The sequence below is a fragment of the Corvus cornix genome, chromosome 1 (assembly GCF_000738735.6).
Source record: "Corvus cornix cornix isolate S_Up_H32 chromosome 1, ASM73873v5, whole genome shotgun sequence".
Classification (NCBI taxonomy): Eukaryota; Metazoa; Chordata; class Aves; order Passeriformes; family Corvidae; genus Corvus; species Corvus cornix.
The window spans coordinates 40,843,495-40,860,973 of record NC_046332.1 but is presented as its reverse complement, the minus strand read 5'-3'; the positions used below and the strand labels follow the sequence as shown (position 1 = coordinate 40,860,973).

Below are 17,479 nucleotides of genomic sequence, written 5' to 3'. Positions count from 1 at the left end.
ACTCTCAAGTTTTATGATGGGCACATGCTTTCCTTTTCTCTTTTTCTTACAGGCTGGTTCCTTCCTAAGCAATGGCAGCACTTTTTAAAGACGATATGATGATCTTGGTATGATGGGGAACAACAAAGTTTTTAAAATACTTTTGCAAAATAATCACTTAAGAGCTTCTTTTGGAAAGATGCACTCGATTTACAGAATACCAGTCTCTAAAGGGGGGGGACATGTTCCCGTGGTTGCACTGGTATGGCACTGAGTCCACTCCCAAAATAAAGCTCTCCTAAGCTTCCATACAGTTTGTTTCAAAGACTAGCAGTCATGCTGTGTGGGGTTCAGGCACAGCTCTGTTGGAAGTACGGGAGTGCTTAACCTCCCAGACAAATCCTACAATTGTTACTGTGTAGATATGAACAGAAAATCAGGCATCTAATAGGGAGTTATAAATGGAGAGATTTCGTAAATTGTTTTTATTGCTTCTTGCAGCTGATTACCAGCCTAGATTTGTTGACTGATTCTGCTTGTTTTAAAAAAAAAGAGATGCGGATATGGCACTTGGGGACTTGGTTTAGTGATAAACACAGTGGTGTCAGATTGGACTCAATGATCTTCCAACCAAAATGATTCTGTGATTTTATGATTCTATGAATGCTTATCTACTTTGTACCGAAACAGCAGAGGAAGTGAAAAAGGAGAAGTTAAAAAGTCACCATTTCTTAGCAATTAACTAACTTCACAGATTTAGGTATCATGCTGGTTAACAAAAGGGCTTTAATCCAGAACTGGCATAACAATTCAGACAGGTCTTTTAAAATTAATTTTACAATAAATTGCAGAATAAAATAGACTTAGTTATCCTAAAAATGCTTACCAGTCAATTGACATTCATTATTTGAATTTCTGCTTTCTTTTAAATTTTGTTGCTAATTTTGTAGTGTCAAACAGTATACACACTGCATATAAAGTACATAAAGCCACAAGATCCTGTAGCAGATAATGCCAGTGTCTCCTGCACAACTGCAGCGGGTTGCCAGCTGGAGGTACTCTGGTACTGCTGTGAGGCTATTGCAGGGCTCACCCAAGGGGAGGATATGCACTGATGAATACTCTATAATAAAATAGAAAACAATGAGATGTACATGTATATAAACAGAAATGTGATTATGTGTAACATTCAAGAAACATCATTTGATGGTACCATGTGATCTGTTGTCCACTGTACAAGTAACTGCATACCTTCATCTGGATTTAGAGGTTGGTATTACAGAGTACAATGTCCTTCACAGAAATTACTGAGTAAATATCCATACTTTATTTGGGTGCTCTGAAACAAGGAGAGTTGAAACAGGTTGTTCTCTTGGTAAATTAAAAATTTTAAACCCCATTGTTTCTCCTAGCAGATTTGATGAAATCTCATTCATCTGTACTTTTTCTGCAGCTGGGTACTCGTATGACAGTTCATTCTTATCATCAAGAAGAATTCCAAAACAGTGGCTGAGATTTAAATGTATATCTATAGCTGGACAGCTGTTTTAATGTGTAAGTATATACTTGTAGTGAAAGAAGGGTCTTAAATGTCTAGTGTTTGTATCTTATTCATGAAACAAAAATCTTGTAGATGAATTAGTGGGAGAAAGCTTTGTCACAGACCAGTCAGCCAAGAAAGAATTCTGACTACTGAAAGCCAGGAAAATGCATTCATGAGGAGAACAGCTTTGTTTCTTTTTTTTTTAATGTAGGACAGACCATGAAGGACCAGAGAACAAGTTCAAAAATGCATTATTAAAACACAGTTAGATCCAATAAAGGTAACTGTGCAGAAAAATAAAAAATTTACAAGCTGTTTAGCCACAAAACACTAAATTTATAAGATGGGAGGTGGAAGAAAGGAAGCTGAGGTTCCGAGTCATACCTATTACTCAGGTTCACAGGAAGAAAGGCAGTGATGCACCGTGGTCTTTTCACAGTCCCACTGTGAAACCAGGCAATCATTTTGAATTTAGGAGCTGGGATGCTTCCTGGGGTGTTTTGGTCTCAAATTCAGAAAGCTGCAAAAGCCTTATGAATAAAGAATACTTCCTCTAACATTTTTGGTAACAGCTTATCCAGTAAAGTATATGCAGTATGTGAAGCAGATCATCTTGGGTGTGATCACACAGCACGTACAGGACCACCAGGGTGTCAGGCCCAGCCAGAGTGGGTTTAGGAAAGGCAGGTCCTCTTTGATCGACCTGATCTCCTTCTATGACCAGGTGATGCACTTAGTGGACACAGGAAAGGCTGTACTTACTGTTTGCCTGGACTTTAGAAAGTCTTTGGCACAGTTTCCCACAGCAGTCTTCCAGAAAACTGGCTGCTTATGGTGTGAATGGATGCACTCCTCACTGGGTAAATTGTCTAGCTGGTGGAGCCCAGAGACTGGTGGTGACTGGAGTTATATCCAGCTGGCACCTGGTCACAAGTGGGTTTCCCAAGGGCTTGGTGCTAGGGCCAGCTCTTTATCAATGATCTGGATGAGGGGATGAATATACCCTCAGTCACTTTGCAGCTGACACCAAGTTGGGTGGGAGTGCTGATCTGCTGGCGGCTCTGCAGGGCAATCCGGACAGGCTGGATCGATGGGTCAAGGCCAATTGTAAGAGGTTCAACAAGGCTGAGGTCAGATCCTGCCCTTGGGGTCACAACAACCCCAGGCAGTGCTACAGGCTGGGGGGAGGGGCTGGAAAACTGCCTGGTGGAAAAGAACCCTAGGGGTATTGGTCAACAGTGGCTGAACATGATCCAGCTGTGCCCAGGTCGCCAAGAAGGCCAATGGCATCCTGGCCTGCATCAGCAGTGGTGTGGCCAGCAGGACCAGGGCAGTGACCGTCCCCCCGTACTCGGCACTGCTGAGGCCACACCTCCAATCCTGTGCTCAGTTCTGGGCCCCTCACTGCCAGAAAGACATTGAGGGGCTGGAGAGTGTCCAGAGAAGGGCAGCGGAGCTGGGGAAGGGTCTGGAGCACAAGTCCTGTGAGGAGCAGCTGAGGGAGCTGGGGGTGTTTAGCCTGGAGAAAAGGAGGCTCAGGGGGACCTTACTGCTCTCTACAACTGCCTGAAGGAGGGTGTAGCCAGGTGGGGGTTGGTCTCTTCTCTCAAATAACAAGCGACAAGACAAGAGGAAACAGCCTCAAATTGTGTCAGGGGAGGTTTGGAGATTGGACATTAGGATGATTTTCTTCATGGAAAAGGTTGTCAATCATTGAAACACGCTTCACGGGGTAGTGGTAGAGTCCTCATTCCTGGAGGTATTCAAAAGATGTGTAGATTTGGCGCTTAAAAGATGTGGGTTAGGGATGGACTGGGCAGTCCCGGGTTAATGGTTGGACTTGATGATCTGATAGATCTTTTCAACCAAAATAATTGTATGATTCTATGTTTCTGAGTAAATGGTCATGTCTATAATTTTTCTTCAGTGTAAATTTATAGTACAGGAGAAGACTGATGATACAGAATTATAAATACTAACTCCTGCATCATACACTGAACATTTGTAATGTAAATTTTGTACTTCAGACACTCATCTGCCTATTCATTTCTTTACATGCCAGGTATCATATTTTGTTTCAAACTGACAAAGTCTAGAATATACGAAACAAAATACAAATACCTATTGAAGAAAGGTAATACCTATCACTTATAGAAAATGATCTATCTTCAGGTCAAAGTAAGAATTCATTGCATTAACAATTATTTTATGCACTGCCATGCATAATTACCCCTTTTCTCTCTACGTTATTAAGAAATACAAAATATTTATGACTTATATATACTTCAAATGGACCCTACTAAATTACTGTTCCTTAAAAGTTCTTAGAACTTCCTGGACTCGGCAAGTGTCTTCAGATACCAAAATGAAAATGAAGCCAGAGGATGAGGCATTCTGATATAATCTGTTAAATCTGTTTACAGCACTATAAAGTTCATGTTTGTTAGGGCTTTTTTTACATAAACAGAAAATATGGCAAGCCAGATGAACAGATTGATATCAGTATTTTCAATTATATTTTTACAATAAAATAAGCCATAAGGTTAGTTTGTAGAAATTAAAGCTGAACACATTTAAATTAAATACTTACTAAGGGCTGCTTATCTGCAAAACGTGTGAAGCAAATGGATTTCTGGTAATGGCTTCTTGTACATCTGAAAAAAGCATGAAAGTATATAATGAATATTATATAAACAAAATACTTGAAAAAAATATTATTCACAGTCAAATATTCAACTCAAAACTTTCTGAAGATTGTGAATATGTAATTTAAGCACTGGTTTTACTTCCCTTATGAACAGCTGCTGAAGTATAGGCCGTATCTCTATTTTTAAAATTTGCATCTAGATAGTATAGGAACAAAAAATTTGGTATCAATAAAGAAATCTATAGCTAGAGAAAAGAATGCCAGCTACTCTAAGCCGGCAACAAGTATTCCAAATGTAGATTGGCTAGTGACTGACTGCTGTTCATTAAAAAGACCAATATAAAATGACACAGTTTTAGTCACTTAATTTGATAACGTGGAAACAAAGCCAAAAGAAGGGGTGCAAAAAGGTCACGCTTTAGAAAGGCAATGTACTTGTATGACATGTCAGTACCTACAACACCTACTTACTTACAAGTACTTACATGCGTCTACTTGTAAAATTTCCCAGTTTCCTATTACCAATTTTAATCCCCAAATAATTAGGCAAGCTAATTAAATTTCTGAGATACATATGTATATGTATGTATTACACTAACTTTCACAGTTACTTCATCTGCAATCTGTTAACTCCTATGATTCTTTCATTGTTTCTTTCATATTCCTATGTACTTTTCTTACAGTTTTCTTTTTCACACTTTGAAAACTTCAGCGTTCTTGCTCCCAGTTCTTTTGCTGAATTTATCTTTCCCTCTATTTCTTTGTCATTCATATTCCTATGTACTTTTCTTACAGTTTTCTTTTTCACACTTTGAAAACTTCAGTGTTCTTGCTCCCAGTTCTTTTGCTGAATTTATCTTTCCCTCTATTTCTTTGTCATTTCTCTGTTACTTATACAGAAATTTAGTTTTATATGCTCATATTTCTCTTTTCATATCTACTTTTCAGCCTGAGCACATCTAAACCTAAAACACCTCTCTGGCAAAAAATGGAATTTTTCATTTCCATTTATGTGGAAGCAATAACCACAGGTTATGATAAAATGAAACTCTGAAACACCGTTTGACAGAGCAAGAATTGTAAGCTACAGCTGCAGAAAGTTTCTAAACAATTACAAAGATCTTTTATTCTGCTGTTGCAGTTTATAGGAAACTGAAGCCTTTTTCCTCAAAATCAGACTATTCATCATGTAATTTAGAAAGGTACAGATAGTGTCCAGAAGTTTAATAAGCCCTGGTTTAGTTTGATTCTAGTCAATAAGGGGGTAAACTTGGGTAACCTGACCATGAAATGGTGCAGTCCAGAAGGAATAGTAGTGGAATAGTAAAATGAAATCAATGGACTTCAAGAAAGCAGACTCTAATAAACTCAAGTAATTGGCATCTAAAATTTTATATGGAAAAAAGTCCAAAGAAAATGTAAAATTCAGGAGAGCTGGCAATTCCATGTACAGCACAAATGGCAAGCAGTTATTCCAATCATATAAAAAGCCAAGCAGACCAGTGAAGAGACTAAGTCATAAGGTTCCCACTGATTTCAAGTACAGGATGGAGCACACAAAATACTGAAACTATGCCAAACTAATGTGAATTTTTAATGGAATGATCACATAGGTCAAAGTAAAACATAAAGTAGCAAGGGAAGTAAATTTGTTCTAGAAGTGTATTAGTTATCATAGGATGACTAATGAAAGTGTTAGCTAATTAATCACTGAGGAAAAAATTATCAAGAACAAGTAGAGACTTTTTCCCCGCATTCTTCAGCAAAATGGGAGCTGTGATTGGAGAGTCCATATAAAGAAAACCAGTATAAAGCAGGTAAGAAATCCACCTGGCACAGAGGAAGAACAAGTTAGAGAACACTTACCTAAGTTTGACATTTTTAAAATGGTTGCACAAGTAATATTCACTTAAACATTTAGATTTATTTGCAGCAATGTCAGAACTCATTATTTCTGACCTTTCAGAATTCATGGAGAGGAGGAACATTCTAAACTATTAGAAGTAAGAAGATGAAAAGCCATTTGCAAAACTATATGACATATAATATAGAAGGCAAGAATTTGCAAAAAGAATTGCAAAAACAAATTAAGATGGATAAACTTTGGAACAGATTTCCAAGTGAGACTGATGCACCTCATGCACCTTGAAAGAACAATTTTGACAAATATCTCTTACAAACAACATCTACAGTTGGGCTGAGCCAGTTTCTGAAGGTGTCCTCCCATCATATTTAGAGTTATTTTTTACCAAGACAAAGTCACCATTATTTTAAATTAATTTCATTGACTTAAAGAAGGGTTTCATGATTTTGGTACACTGTTTGCTACATTTAGTAAATAACAACAGCAACAATAACAACAACAACAACAACAACAGAAAACGTTTCTATTACAGGATTCCTGTTTTTTAACATATAAAGTTATTTAACCAATTGATGTAGCATCCTATTTATTATCCAACTTACTTTGTAGCTTTTGATTCAGACAATCCAGAGACTGGAAAATCTTCTGTTCTTCTACTGAGAGAGCACTCTTGCCTGGACATGGAGCCCTGTTGAGCAGTGAGGGCTGGCTGGCTGGCTCCATATGGTCCATGGCTACCAGGATATCGCCCTCTGAAATTGGTGTACTTGCTAGTTTTTCTGCCACTAGAAACTGAGCAATGCTTTCTGAAACTGAAGAGATTACAGGGGGAACTTCAAATGAGAAGGGCTCATTACATTTAAATAAGCTGCTTGTTTTCATGACCATAGGTATGTGAAACACATAAAACTGACATTAAAAGAAGAAAAAGGTGGCAAAATCAAGAAACATGATACGTTAGAAAATGAAATAATTAAGAACACTAATACATCTTACAATTGGCACCAGAGCAAGTCCTAATGAGTTTGGAAATATGTAATCATAGCAAGCAATACCTGTCCATATCATACAGTTATATGTGACACATACAGCTACTGCACGGTTAAAATCAAATGGGAATGGAATGAAAATTGAATATATGTTGTAATATATTTATAAACCCATTAATATCATGCTACATGATGCTATATCTTATATTTACAGGAAAAAAATTGCTCTAGAGAATTACACTTTCTTTCTTAGAATCACTGATGCCAAAAGACACAAATCATGTTACACAGTGGATATATTCTGTCATCCCACTTTATGTATAATAAAGAACTGAAGTGAGTTGTGCTACTATACCTTCCTCAGATTTATAGATGCTTTTCATCTTTTGCACTGGATCAAATGCAGATTGAATGGGACTCAGCTGGATAGCACCTAATGAATTCTATAAAAAATATTGTAGGAGTATTTTAAGTATAATTTAAGGTAACTATACTACTTTCTGAACATGTTTTGTTTATTATTTCATATTACCAAATGGTTTCAAGTGAAAAAATATTATTGTACACTAATACAGTGAGGTATTCTAGTTGGTTTTATTCTTTTCATTAGCAGCGACAGCAAGTTGACTAAGCACATTGATTCAAAATCACGTGACAACACCAAATCTTTGATATTCCTGAAACTCTTTCCATTTTTAAGATAAATAAGCTTTTTATTTTTGTAGTATTTTGAATTAACCTGTGCATGATGAGCAGGCTTCCATCTTTTAGAGACGACACTTTGTCTTCTGCATTCTGAAAAAGCCTGGTGTTCATTTTCACAGTTGTCAAAAACCTGATTTTGTCTTGTAACAGGAACAACACCTTAAATGACATGAGACAAAAGTAAACCAAAAATGCGTAAACATGATAAATATAGTAGTAGCAAAACTAATAATGGTGAGTAAATGTCTCTGTCCACATTTAGATGTTTACATCTGATCTCCTTAAATTGTACTGGATGTGGACATAAGCAGGTTAAGTGAAGCCACATGTTGAGTCCCAGATAATAAAGATGGTCTGTACAAAGATACAAGGTTGGTCTTACCAAGTAAAAAGGAGAATGAAAGGTGAGTTGTGATATAAAAAATATCAAGTAAGTAATGTTTTAGAAAATAAATTGCACTTAGAGAATAACCTTGAAAATCTAACTGTCCAATGCAGTACATCACCCTTCATAAATTGCTGTATCTGTATGTTAATGGATTCAACTTTCATTAAGGTTACATAGTAGTGTGCAGAAAACATGTAGTAGTTCACAAAGTCTTTTTGACTCACAGAATCACAGAATGGTAGATGTGGAAAGGGACCTTCTGAAGTTGTCTGGTCCAGTGCCCCCACTCAAGCAGGGCCACATAGAGCTCATTGCCCATGCTCTGATGGCTTTTGAGTGACTCCAAGGAGGGGAGACTCAAGAAAGTCTCTGGGCAATTTATGCCAGTGCTCAGTCACTCTCACAATAAAAAAAAAGTTTTCTGATGTTCAGAGGGAAACTCCTGTGTTTCAGTTTGTACCCATTGCTCAGGTACTTTCGGTGGGCACCACTGAAGAGAACCTGGTTCTGTCCTCTTTGCAGCTCTCTTCTAGGTATTTATAGACATCAGTAAGTTTCCCCATGGCCTTTTCTCCAGGCTCTTCTCCAAGCTCTCTCAGCCTTTCTTCACAGGAGAGATGCTCCAGTCCCTTTACCATCTTTGTGACTCTTCACTAGAGTCTCTCCAGTATGTCCATGTCTATCTTGTACTGAGGAGCCCAGAACTGAACACAGTATTCCAGATGTGCCCTCACAGATGTTGTGAGATTTAAAAGTCATGAGTTTAAACCTTTTTTCTATAGCTTTGGATTTTGTAGTTAATCTTACTAATTCATATATCTCTGTGTTACTTTTAAAAGGCAGTACTGCTGTGTAGCATTTTCCCTCAGCCAGAGAGGTCTAATCTAGACATTGTACCTCAAATTTATCTCAGTTCTGTCTGGTGTAGCAACACATTTTCAAAACTGAAGTGTCAAGTTGCAAAATTAAAATTCTGTTCTTGATTAAAATTTCATGCATGAAAACTGGAGATGCAAATTAGCATTTTCATGTGCAACTCAAGAATCTACATACCAAGAAGATACTATATTCTTATTTGTAAACACAGTTACTAGATTTGTAAATGGAGTTACTTGATTTAAACTTAGGAAGACAAATTACCTATTTATTTACATAATAAATATTTATATGTGCAGTTTAATGTACACGTCATAATTTCACCAAGAGATGCTTTACTGATTCTAAGAGAATTTTATTTCTTTTGTGATTATTACAGTGACATTTTAGCAGAATTCTTACCATTCACAGAAAAAGAAAACAACTGATCCTAGAAACTTATTTGAAACTAGTCATCTGGCTGCTGCCATCAATAGTATCATGGGACACATTAGCTTTGAAAGGTTGCCATTTAGTTATATGCAAATTATTGTAACATGATACATGGTGCTGAATAGCACCTGAAAAGGAGAGGAAATATGATCATGTTGTATTGAATATGAGAGAAAATTACAAAAAAGAAAGAAAAAGAGAAAAGAAGAACCCCCTTGTTACATTAGTAATAACATAATACTTTTCTGAAAAAATAGAATTCAAAATTGCTCTATTTGTATGCATCGATACTTAATTTAATTAGTTTGCAAGACATACTATATCAATGCCAAGGAAAAGATTCCTTTGAGACATAAAAGACAAAATATTAATAACCAATAGTATCTTTAAGGGAATGAGATACTGAGCAGTCTACTGTTGTTTAACTATAAGCATGTTAATTAGCCCCATATTTGTCACAGGCTAAAGGTTAAGCACATTTTTAAAGCCTTTATTGACTGAACAAAAAAGGTGTTAAAAATTCTAATATCCAGCTACAGTATAATATGTGTCAGGCAGAAGACATACAACTTGAAGCCTGGAAGCCAAACTAAATTAAGATCCTCATGGACAACAATTGTATTTCTTCATCTGGTTCTCACTTTCTGTACATTTGGCCAAGCATTGCAACAGGTCACATTTTCTACAGTGTCTTCACAGACCTCATGGAATTCTGCAGGTATTTTACTAGAGAGCAATGCAGTATTCAGTCTCACAACAAGCACTTCAAAGAATACGGTGTCTACGTGCAATTGCAGGCAACTGAACAAATAACAGCAAGTCAGTAAGAGTTATCTAGAGGATTTAAAATAAAGCAGCCTTTCAAAATCCAAAATCTAAGCAGATACTGAGAGAGGGCAACCCACATAAATTTCAAAAGGCAGTTACTCAGCTCCCCTCTAAAAGGGCTGCAGGTGTGTGACGCTGGGGATGTAGCATTTAAAGCTGCGGTGAAGACACTGTTAGTAGTGCACAACTTGGACCCAGGACATTTCCTGATTCATTGATCTGATGTGCAGATAAGGACATCAAGAGGCAAGAATTTCTGCTGGAGGCAAGGCGTGGTAATGCAAGTCTTCATTCATTTCCAATGTAAAATTAAATAGGTTAAGTCACACAGATCTTAAACTCATCTGTTTGACTTTGAACTGGAACAGACAAGCAGATAATATTTTTCTTTTCCCACCCCTGCTTTAGGCCAAGAATATTCACCTGCCTGCATCCACTCTTACACAACAGTTGTTCCAATCACTCCATAGTTAAAACTATGTATTACTGTAGATAAAACTAGAAATGTGGGGGGTTTAAAGTTACGGGCATTCATTATTTTGCTAGAAATTATCTCTGAGTTGCATGATCAATCCTTGGAGTGGTCCCAGTATGTGAAGCAGTTTGGAGTACTGCTTGTACCTGAAGCAGGGACTACAGCTTCAGGAGCTCCAGCTGCAGCCCTCAGTAGAAAGCAAACCAGCATACCACATAGAAATTACAAGTACAATGATGTCATCAGTGCCCAAGGCACAGAATATAGCTAGGCTGCACAGGACAAACAAGGCAAATCAAAAAGCATGAAATGTAAATTGAAATATAAAACCCAGGAGATTATTCTCTCAAAAATTTCATATCCATCTTTCCTATATCTTACCAAGCCATCTGTGCCTCATATTGTTCCTAAGGTTAATTTTTAATAAAATGAAGGATTGTTCCTCAAATGTCTTAAAATTCTTTATAAATCAGACATACTTTGCAGCAGAGCAAAGTTTGCCTGGCAGAAGATCTTTAATTTTAACTTACCTCTAATTTTTGCTCATATTTTAATAGTATTATTGGGACTAAGTCTCGATAATTGTAGGCATTTATAGTGTCAGCATTTTAAAAACACAGTAGAACTACACTTCTTTCACTCTCATGTGGCAGTGACTGTTGAACAACAAGCTATGACTCTCAGTTACCTTGTAAAACTTGCTTGTATAAACTTAGTCACTTCCTCCTATATCATTATTTAGACCACCTGTCACATCTGCTCATTAGTCATGAATATAATCTCAGGGAAAATACTTCCTTTTCATTTAATATTGCAGAGAGCTATTAGAAATGAGGATCAACGTTTGGGAGGCCTCTGGGCACCACTAGAATAGAAATGACAATGACAAATGGTGAAAGCTTGTTAAAACTGGCTGTGTTGTGTGAATGGATGAAAGGTTGGATGCTTTAACAGAAAACAAATTTGTAATGTATTTGAAGAAGACTTTTGTCTGAACATCCCCCCACCCCAGACCCAGAAACATGACTCTTACCAGTAGTAGAGTCTTTCGGAGCTCGGGCAGAATGTGCTCTGTGACAGAAGGTGCTTGTTTTTCCAGCTGCTGGGATATGATGGAGATGTAATCCATTTTCTGTGTTAACAAGTCTTCTCTCAGTGCAGGTTACTGAATGATCTTGCCAGGCACTTGCCTGAACATTTTTTACAGAATAAGTATTTTTTGCCCAAGGTTTGTATTTGGCTGTGCTGCAGTCGGGTGTAGAGATGGCAGTGGCCAAGCCAGCACAGCCAGCAGTATTCTCACTGTTTTCTGCACTGTTCCTATTTAAAAGCTGATTTGCTAGCACAACACGCCTGTCATTGAAATCACTGCTGCTAGCAGTGGTAGCTTGCAGGCTTGGAGGCGGCAGTGACTGACACCCAGGGTTGGCTGTGTTTTCAACACTTCTGTTTCCTGGCAGAGGTGTGGAAGGTGGGTGAGGTGCGAGCAATTTCCCTGGAGCTTTTTGAGTTTTGTTGGCTTCAGCGGCTGACTGCAGTTGGATCACAGTCCCTCTTCTCTTCTTGGGCATAAAACGTGACTGCACTCTTACCGATGTTGCTCTTCTAATTATTTTTGCCTTATTTTTGAGTTGACTACCTTCTTTAATTTTAGAATTATTGCTACATATCAGGGGTTTATTTGCTTCATCTTTTGATACCATCCAAGGTTTTTTAGCAGAAAAGGATCCAGTAGACGTAAATATATTCTGAGATGGGTATTCTTTATTTGATTTTTCAGTATTAACATTTGGTTTTGATATATGAGGATTTTTCTGATGATTTTTTATGAACATGGGGCTTGAAGGCTGAGCAACAATATTTAAATTATTCTTAGGAGCATTATTTGCAGTTTGAACACATTGCAGTGGTGAAGAAGATATTTCACTGATGCTTTTTTCATAGCATTTTTCATTATTTTCTATTATTATCTGGTCAATTTGATCACACCATCTTAGCTTCCTATTGTATTTTTCGTTTTCTGCACTTTTCTTTTTTGTTTTTGCAAGTTCTAAACTGTCTCTGATAGATGACATGAGTTGAGTTCCAAAACTGATCACATGATCTGTAACCACAGCTTTGAAATGACTGGGTTCATATTTAGAATCCTTCTTTAAGATACTTCTGAATAACTTTGCTCTTTTTCTTTCAAGAATATTATTTTTCAGGATTTTGTCCAGTGCAGGAGTGTCAGACTTGAACTCTGTATCAGACAACAGAGACATAGTTTCAATTACATTTCCCTTTCCTTCTTCGTTTTTATTCTGTTGCTTAGCTTCCAACAGAACTGAGGCATTTGGTATGTCCTGAAATAAAGATGCTTCTGAAATAATATCATTCATACATTTAATATTTATTTCTTTTGTTTCAGTAATTTTTCCTGAGGTATTTTTTAAAAAGCCTGTACGGATGTTTTTGTCCTTTGGTAATGTATCAGCTGTGCCGGGAATGCCAGTGGAACATCCCTGATTAGGAAATAAGATTACAGATGTTGCAATAGGTTGACTGGATGCTTGCATAGATTTAGTTCTCTCCTGTGGGGTCATTTTAAAACTCTGATCTTGCATCAGATCCTGCACTCTTTCTCCTGGAATAGAATCAGGGCTGTCCCAGGCTCTGCTAGGATTGAAAACAGGCTGACCAGTGGCTGATGTGCTAGCTGTTCCAGAAGATGGCTGGCTTCTGTCTTTTATATTTTGGAGAAAACTAAATGCATTACTTACAGAGCTCTTTTGTGTACCAGAGGTAGAGAATTCTGCAGGCTTTTTTCCCAACGTGTGAGAAGCAGATGATTCCTCTTCTGAAGTGTTTACATGTTCACCAGGAGTTAGGACATTATGTTTAGCTAAAAAATCATGAATAGGTATGTTGTGGTAGTGTTGCAAATCTACATTTCTCAGACAATTATTTAGATGTGCGTTTTTAGAGGTACTTTGATCTGTGTGAAGTAAACCATTATTCCTAGTCTGGCATTTTTCTGGATCATACAGGACACAGTCACACTGTGTAGTAAAAGATGATTCATTTGGTATTGTGCAATTTCCATTTTGTTCTCCAGCCTCAAGGCTGTCAAGGCTCGTCAGGCTTTCTGAATCATCTATTTCTTTGACTTCTTGATGAAAATTCTGAAATACAGGCATAAAAACCAAACTCTCAGATTTATCAGAAATGTAGCTTTGCTGATAATATTTTTTCATTAATGAGAGCTTAGACTAAATCAATATTGAGCCTGGAGTTTTTATGACTTGGGGTCATATCCCCATGAGTGTTTCCATCAAGTCAAAATTTACTTGTGTTAAATTGCAAAAGAAAATTACATAGTTTGGGAACAGTTTGAGACAGCAGCATAGTTCAACAAATTTAATCTTAAATTATTTACAAATTCTGAAGTATCAAAAAAGGAACTAGATTTATCTGAACAACAGTACTGTTTCTGAATTTCCCTATGACACAGGGTGGTTTTCATTCTCTGCAAGGGTGCTTGAGTTATAAATTGAACGAGAATCCATGAAAATGCAGGTTTGATAAGGGATCTGCCCCAAACTGCAACTTTTCCATAATACTAGACTGAATATGTTTCTTTTCATACAAAGCTCCACAAGTGATGAGGAGTTAAGCCTTGCCATGGCAAACACAGAAAGGTCTCTTGGTTATCATAACCACAGTGATTAACAACTACCCCCAGTGAAATTCCTTCTTCAAGTCTTTCAGAAAGAAGAAAATATTCCTGTTCTACGAGGACAGATCAAGTCCCAGGGCATAAGGGATTCTCATCCACTTCCCCAAACTTTTCATTAAATTTTAGTGGGTGATGAATAACAGCAACTGGCACCATCTGAAACACCAGTGGAACAACTTTGTGCATGTACTATACAAATGTTTTCTTCACTATTACTCTATCCAAGCACTGAGATGGTTGAAAATACATACTTTGTTAAGCGCAAGACTTCAAAATACACATGAATGTAAAGGAGAACAGCATGTCAACGATTTTCAGAATCTCATACACTTTTTCCTAGAAGTTCACTTTCACACAGCTCAGCAGCAAAGTCATTTTAAACCTTATGTTGGACTAAATTGGTGTGAAAAACTAAGAGAAGTTGAATTAGAAAAAAATCTTATGCAATGAAGATTTTTTTCACTAGTGACTTCAAATGGAAAATGTTACAACTAGCAGAATCTGTTAACCTAGATTAAGTGATTATATATCCCCTAGAAATGACATAGAATTAACATTTTGAAAACTCACCAAACTCACCAAAAATTTGCTAAAATTCTTCAGCAAATAATAATACATTTTTGTAGTAAACATTTTTTATTCCAATAAAATTGTTCTATCTTAATATTGTACATTTTAAATATATGAAATTGCAGAAGAAAAAGCTTCATAAGTCCTGAAAGACTTTTTATGATTGAATTAAATCTTATCTAGCATTAAATGTTTAGAGGTTGGTGCAGTCTTCCATTACAGTTATGATCTGAGATAAAGAAACTAAATAGAAGATCAAAGGAGCAAGTGGAGAGAAAGATCCCTTTAGGGAGCATTTTCAAACTAAACCTATACAAACCGGTGCCTTTCTAATAGAAAAGAATAAATAACACTTTGTTAGTTATTTATTAACCTTTATTTTTGGCTAAATTATATTGTTAACCTCTGCTTGAACTTCCCCAAACAAGGAAAAGGCATATACTCAGAGTTTTCTGTATCAGGCCAAATTGAAGAACTAACTTTGACATTTTCAGAAGGAAAAAAAACAGTGAAAAGAAATTACAGGTGTCAGGCTTACTTCTTGTCTAATTTGGAAACTGCACCCGTATAGCAAAACGTGTTTCTGAAATGACAAAGTAAGGAGAAAAATTTTGTAAAGATCGATTTTAAAAAGCCTTCTCTTGATAGCAGGTTAGCTTAAACTGATAAATCTGGAGGGTGCAAGAAAATTTGAAACTTTTACAAATTAAGATAAAAAAAATTCTACCCAGTTGTACTTCAGAGTTTGAAAATAGACTTGATCCTACATTATATAAATAAATACTCTCCTGATAAAACAAAACCCTGTGGAAAACAAAATCTCAGTTGAGGTAATATCCAGAAATGTTAGGAACTAAAGAACAAAGAAGGAGTTCTCATTTAAACACACACTCACTTTTACTTAGTTCATGCAAATTTAGTTCATTTACATTTATTTTGTTGCATCATACAATTTCATCCTTTCACACATTAAAGATACTTAACATTCTCATTAAAAAAAATTACATATTTCCCAGTTTAGCCTACTATGTAATGCAAATGAATGTCCCATTTCCTTGTAAAAATGTGTAATTAGAACTACTTCTGCAGAAATAAAAAAGCATTCAACAATTATCCTTTTTTTACTGGTCAATAAGTGCAGAGAAATAAACCTGGAAATCCCAATGACTTAATTTTACTTAATCTGTGAGAATATTAAAGGATGATAAGAAAACAAAATGTTCATAGAGTACTATATTGTTATTTACTGGATTTGCATTTTTCCTGTTATATAAGTACAATTTATTTTACTGCTGGTAGCCAGCATTATCTTATGTTATAATGCATGAAATCTAACACCCCTCTGTTCACACATATCCACATCCCTAGGAAAGGAATACTTCTGAGGAGTTAAAGGGGTCCCTTGTATGTCTTAGGACTTAGAACAGCTGTGTCAAGCAATTTCATTTTAGTAAAGCACTAAAACAAAGAGAAAACATGAGCCTAAGAAATCTTTCATAAGGCTAGTGAAAGAACAACACTGCAACAAGTAAAATTTTAAGTGAACCTGACAAGTGACTTTTCTGCCAAAGGACTTTGTCAGAATGCTATTACACTAAAGAGCTGGTACATGTGTATTTGACATTTTCTGCAAAAGAACTGCTGACTGTTCACAATTCCAAGAGGTGAATGGGAACACGCTTCTGAAGATAAAATGCAGAAAGAAATGCTACCTACTCGGAAAACTGAGGCCCCTCACACCTCTCACACTACTTGCTATTTTTGATAATTTCAACTGGTTTCTTTACAGAAATTCTTTGCTTTTTATATGTGTAGATGTATCATATTACACTTCACATTGACTGTGGTGTAAAAGACACCACTAGACTTACAGATGAAAAACTAAGTTTCAAAGCCAGTGAGGTACCTAAACAACTCGTTTCAAATTTACCAATGGGAAATTCCATTACAAAATTAGTAATCCCATTTCTATATGAGTTTGAAAAACATCAGGTACATAGCACTATACAATACTGATTTCTCAGAAGATCTGGGCAGACTTGAGGAGCAAGTTACACTGAGAAAGGATTTTGCTGCTTACCTTACACAAGAGATCCATTCTATTGTGCCAAACCCACCAAAGAAGTTACGAAGGTATAGGATGACCAGAGAAAAGCTTACTATCAACACTGCTGTCTTTCCCAGTCTAATGCCTAGGTGCCTGATCTCCTCCCAGGCTAAGGATACAGGAACTACCTATCTATGAATCTATGAGGTTTTGAAAGGACCTGATTTGTCTGTTTGGAAAATCATCACAGGATGCTAGAAATGCAGGTTCAGACTTCTAAGGATAAAAAGAATTCATTTCTAATTTCATAGGCTTGTGGACAATTTCAGTAAGCCATACTTTCAGAGGATTTTAAAAGAAAAATGATCTGAACACTGATTACCAATGTTTCATTCTGATTTCCAATCTTAATAAGCCC

At 36.6% G+C, this 17,479-nt stretch overlaps 1 protein-coding gene across 4 annotated transcripts in view; it reads right to left on the bottom strand.

Moving 5' to 3' along the window:
* Positions 1-437: 437 nt before the first annotated feature.
* Positions 438-17,479, bottom strand: part of CEP126 (centrosomal protein 126) — a 38,255-nt gene continuing 21,213 nt past the window's right edge. For 2 of the 4 annotated variants that reach the window (XM_039564065.1, XM_039564078.1), the window contains exons 6-11: positions 11,760-13,890; positions 7,762-7,886; positions 7,378-7,465; positions 6,636-6,845; positions 4,113-4,176; positions 438-1,102 (exon numbers count right to left, since the gene is read on the bottom strand). In XM_039564065.1, coding sequence (XP_039419999.1) covers position 1,102; positions 4,113-4,176; positions 6,636-6,845; positions 7,378-7,465; positions 7,762-7,886; positions 11,760-13,890 — 2,619 coding nt within the window. In that variant the 3' untranslated portion in view covers positions 438-1,101. Of the gene's footprint in view, positions 1,103-4,111; positions 4,177-6,635; positions 6,846-7,377; positions 7,466-7,761; positions 7,887-11,759; positions 13,891-17,479 lie in introns of those variants that run through there. The other 2 variants (XM_039564072.1, XM_039564084.1) reach the window with 2 other exon arrangements.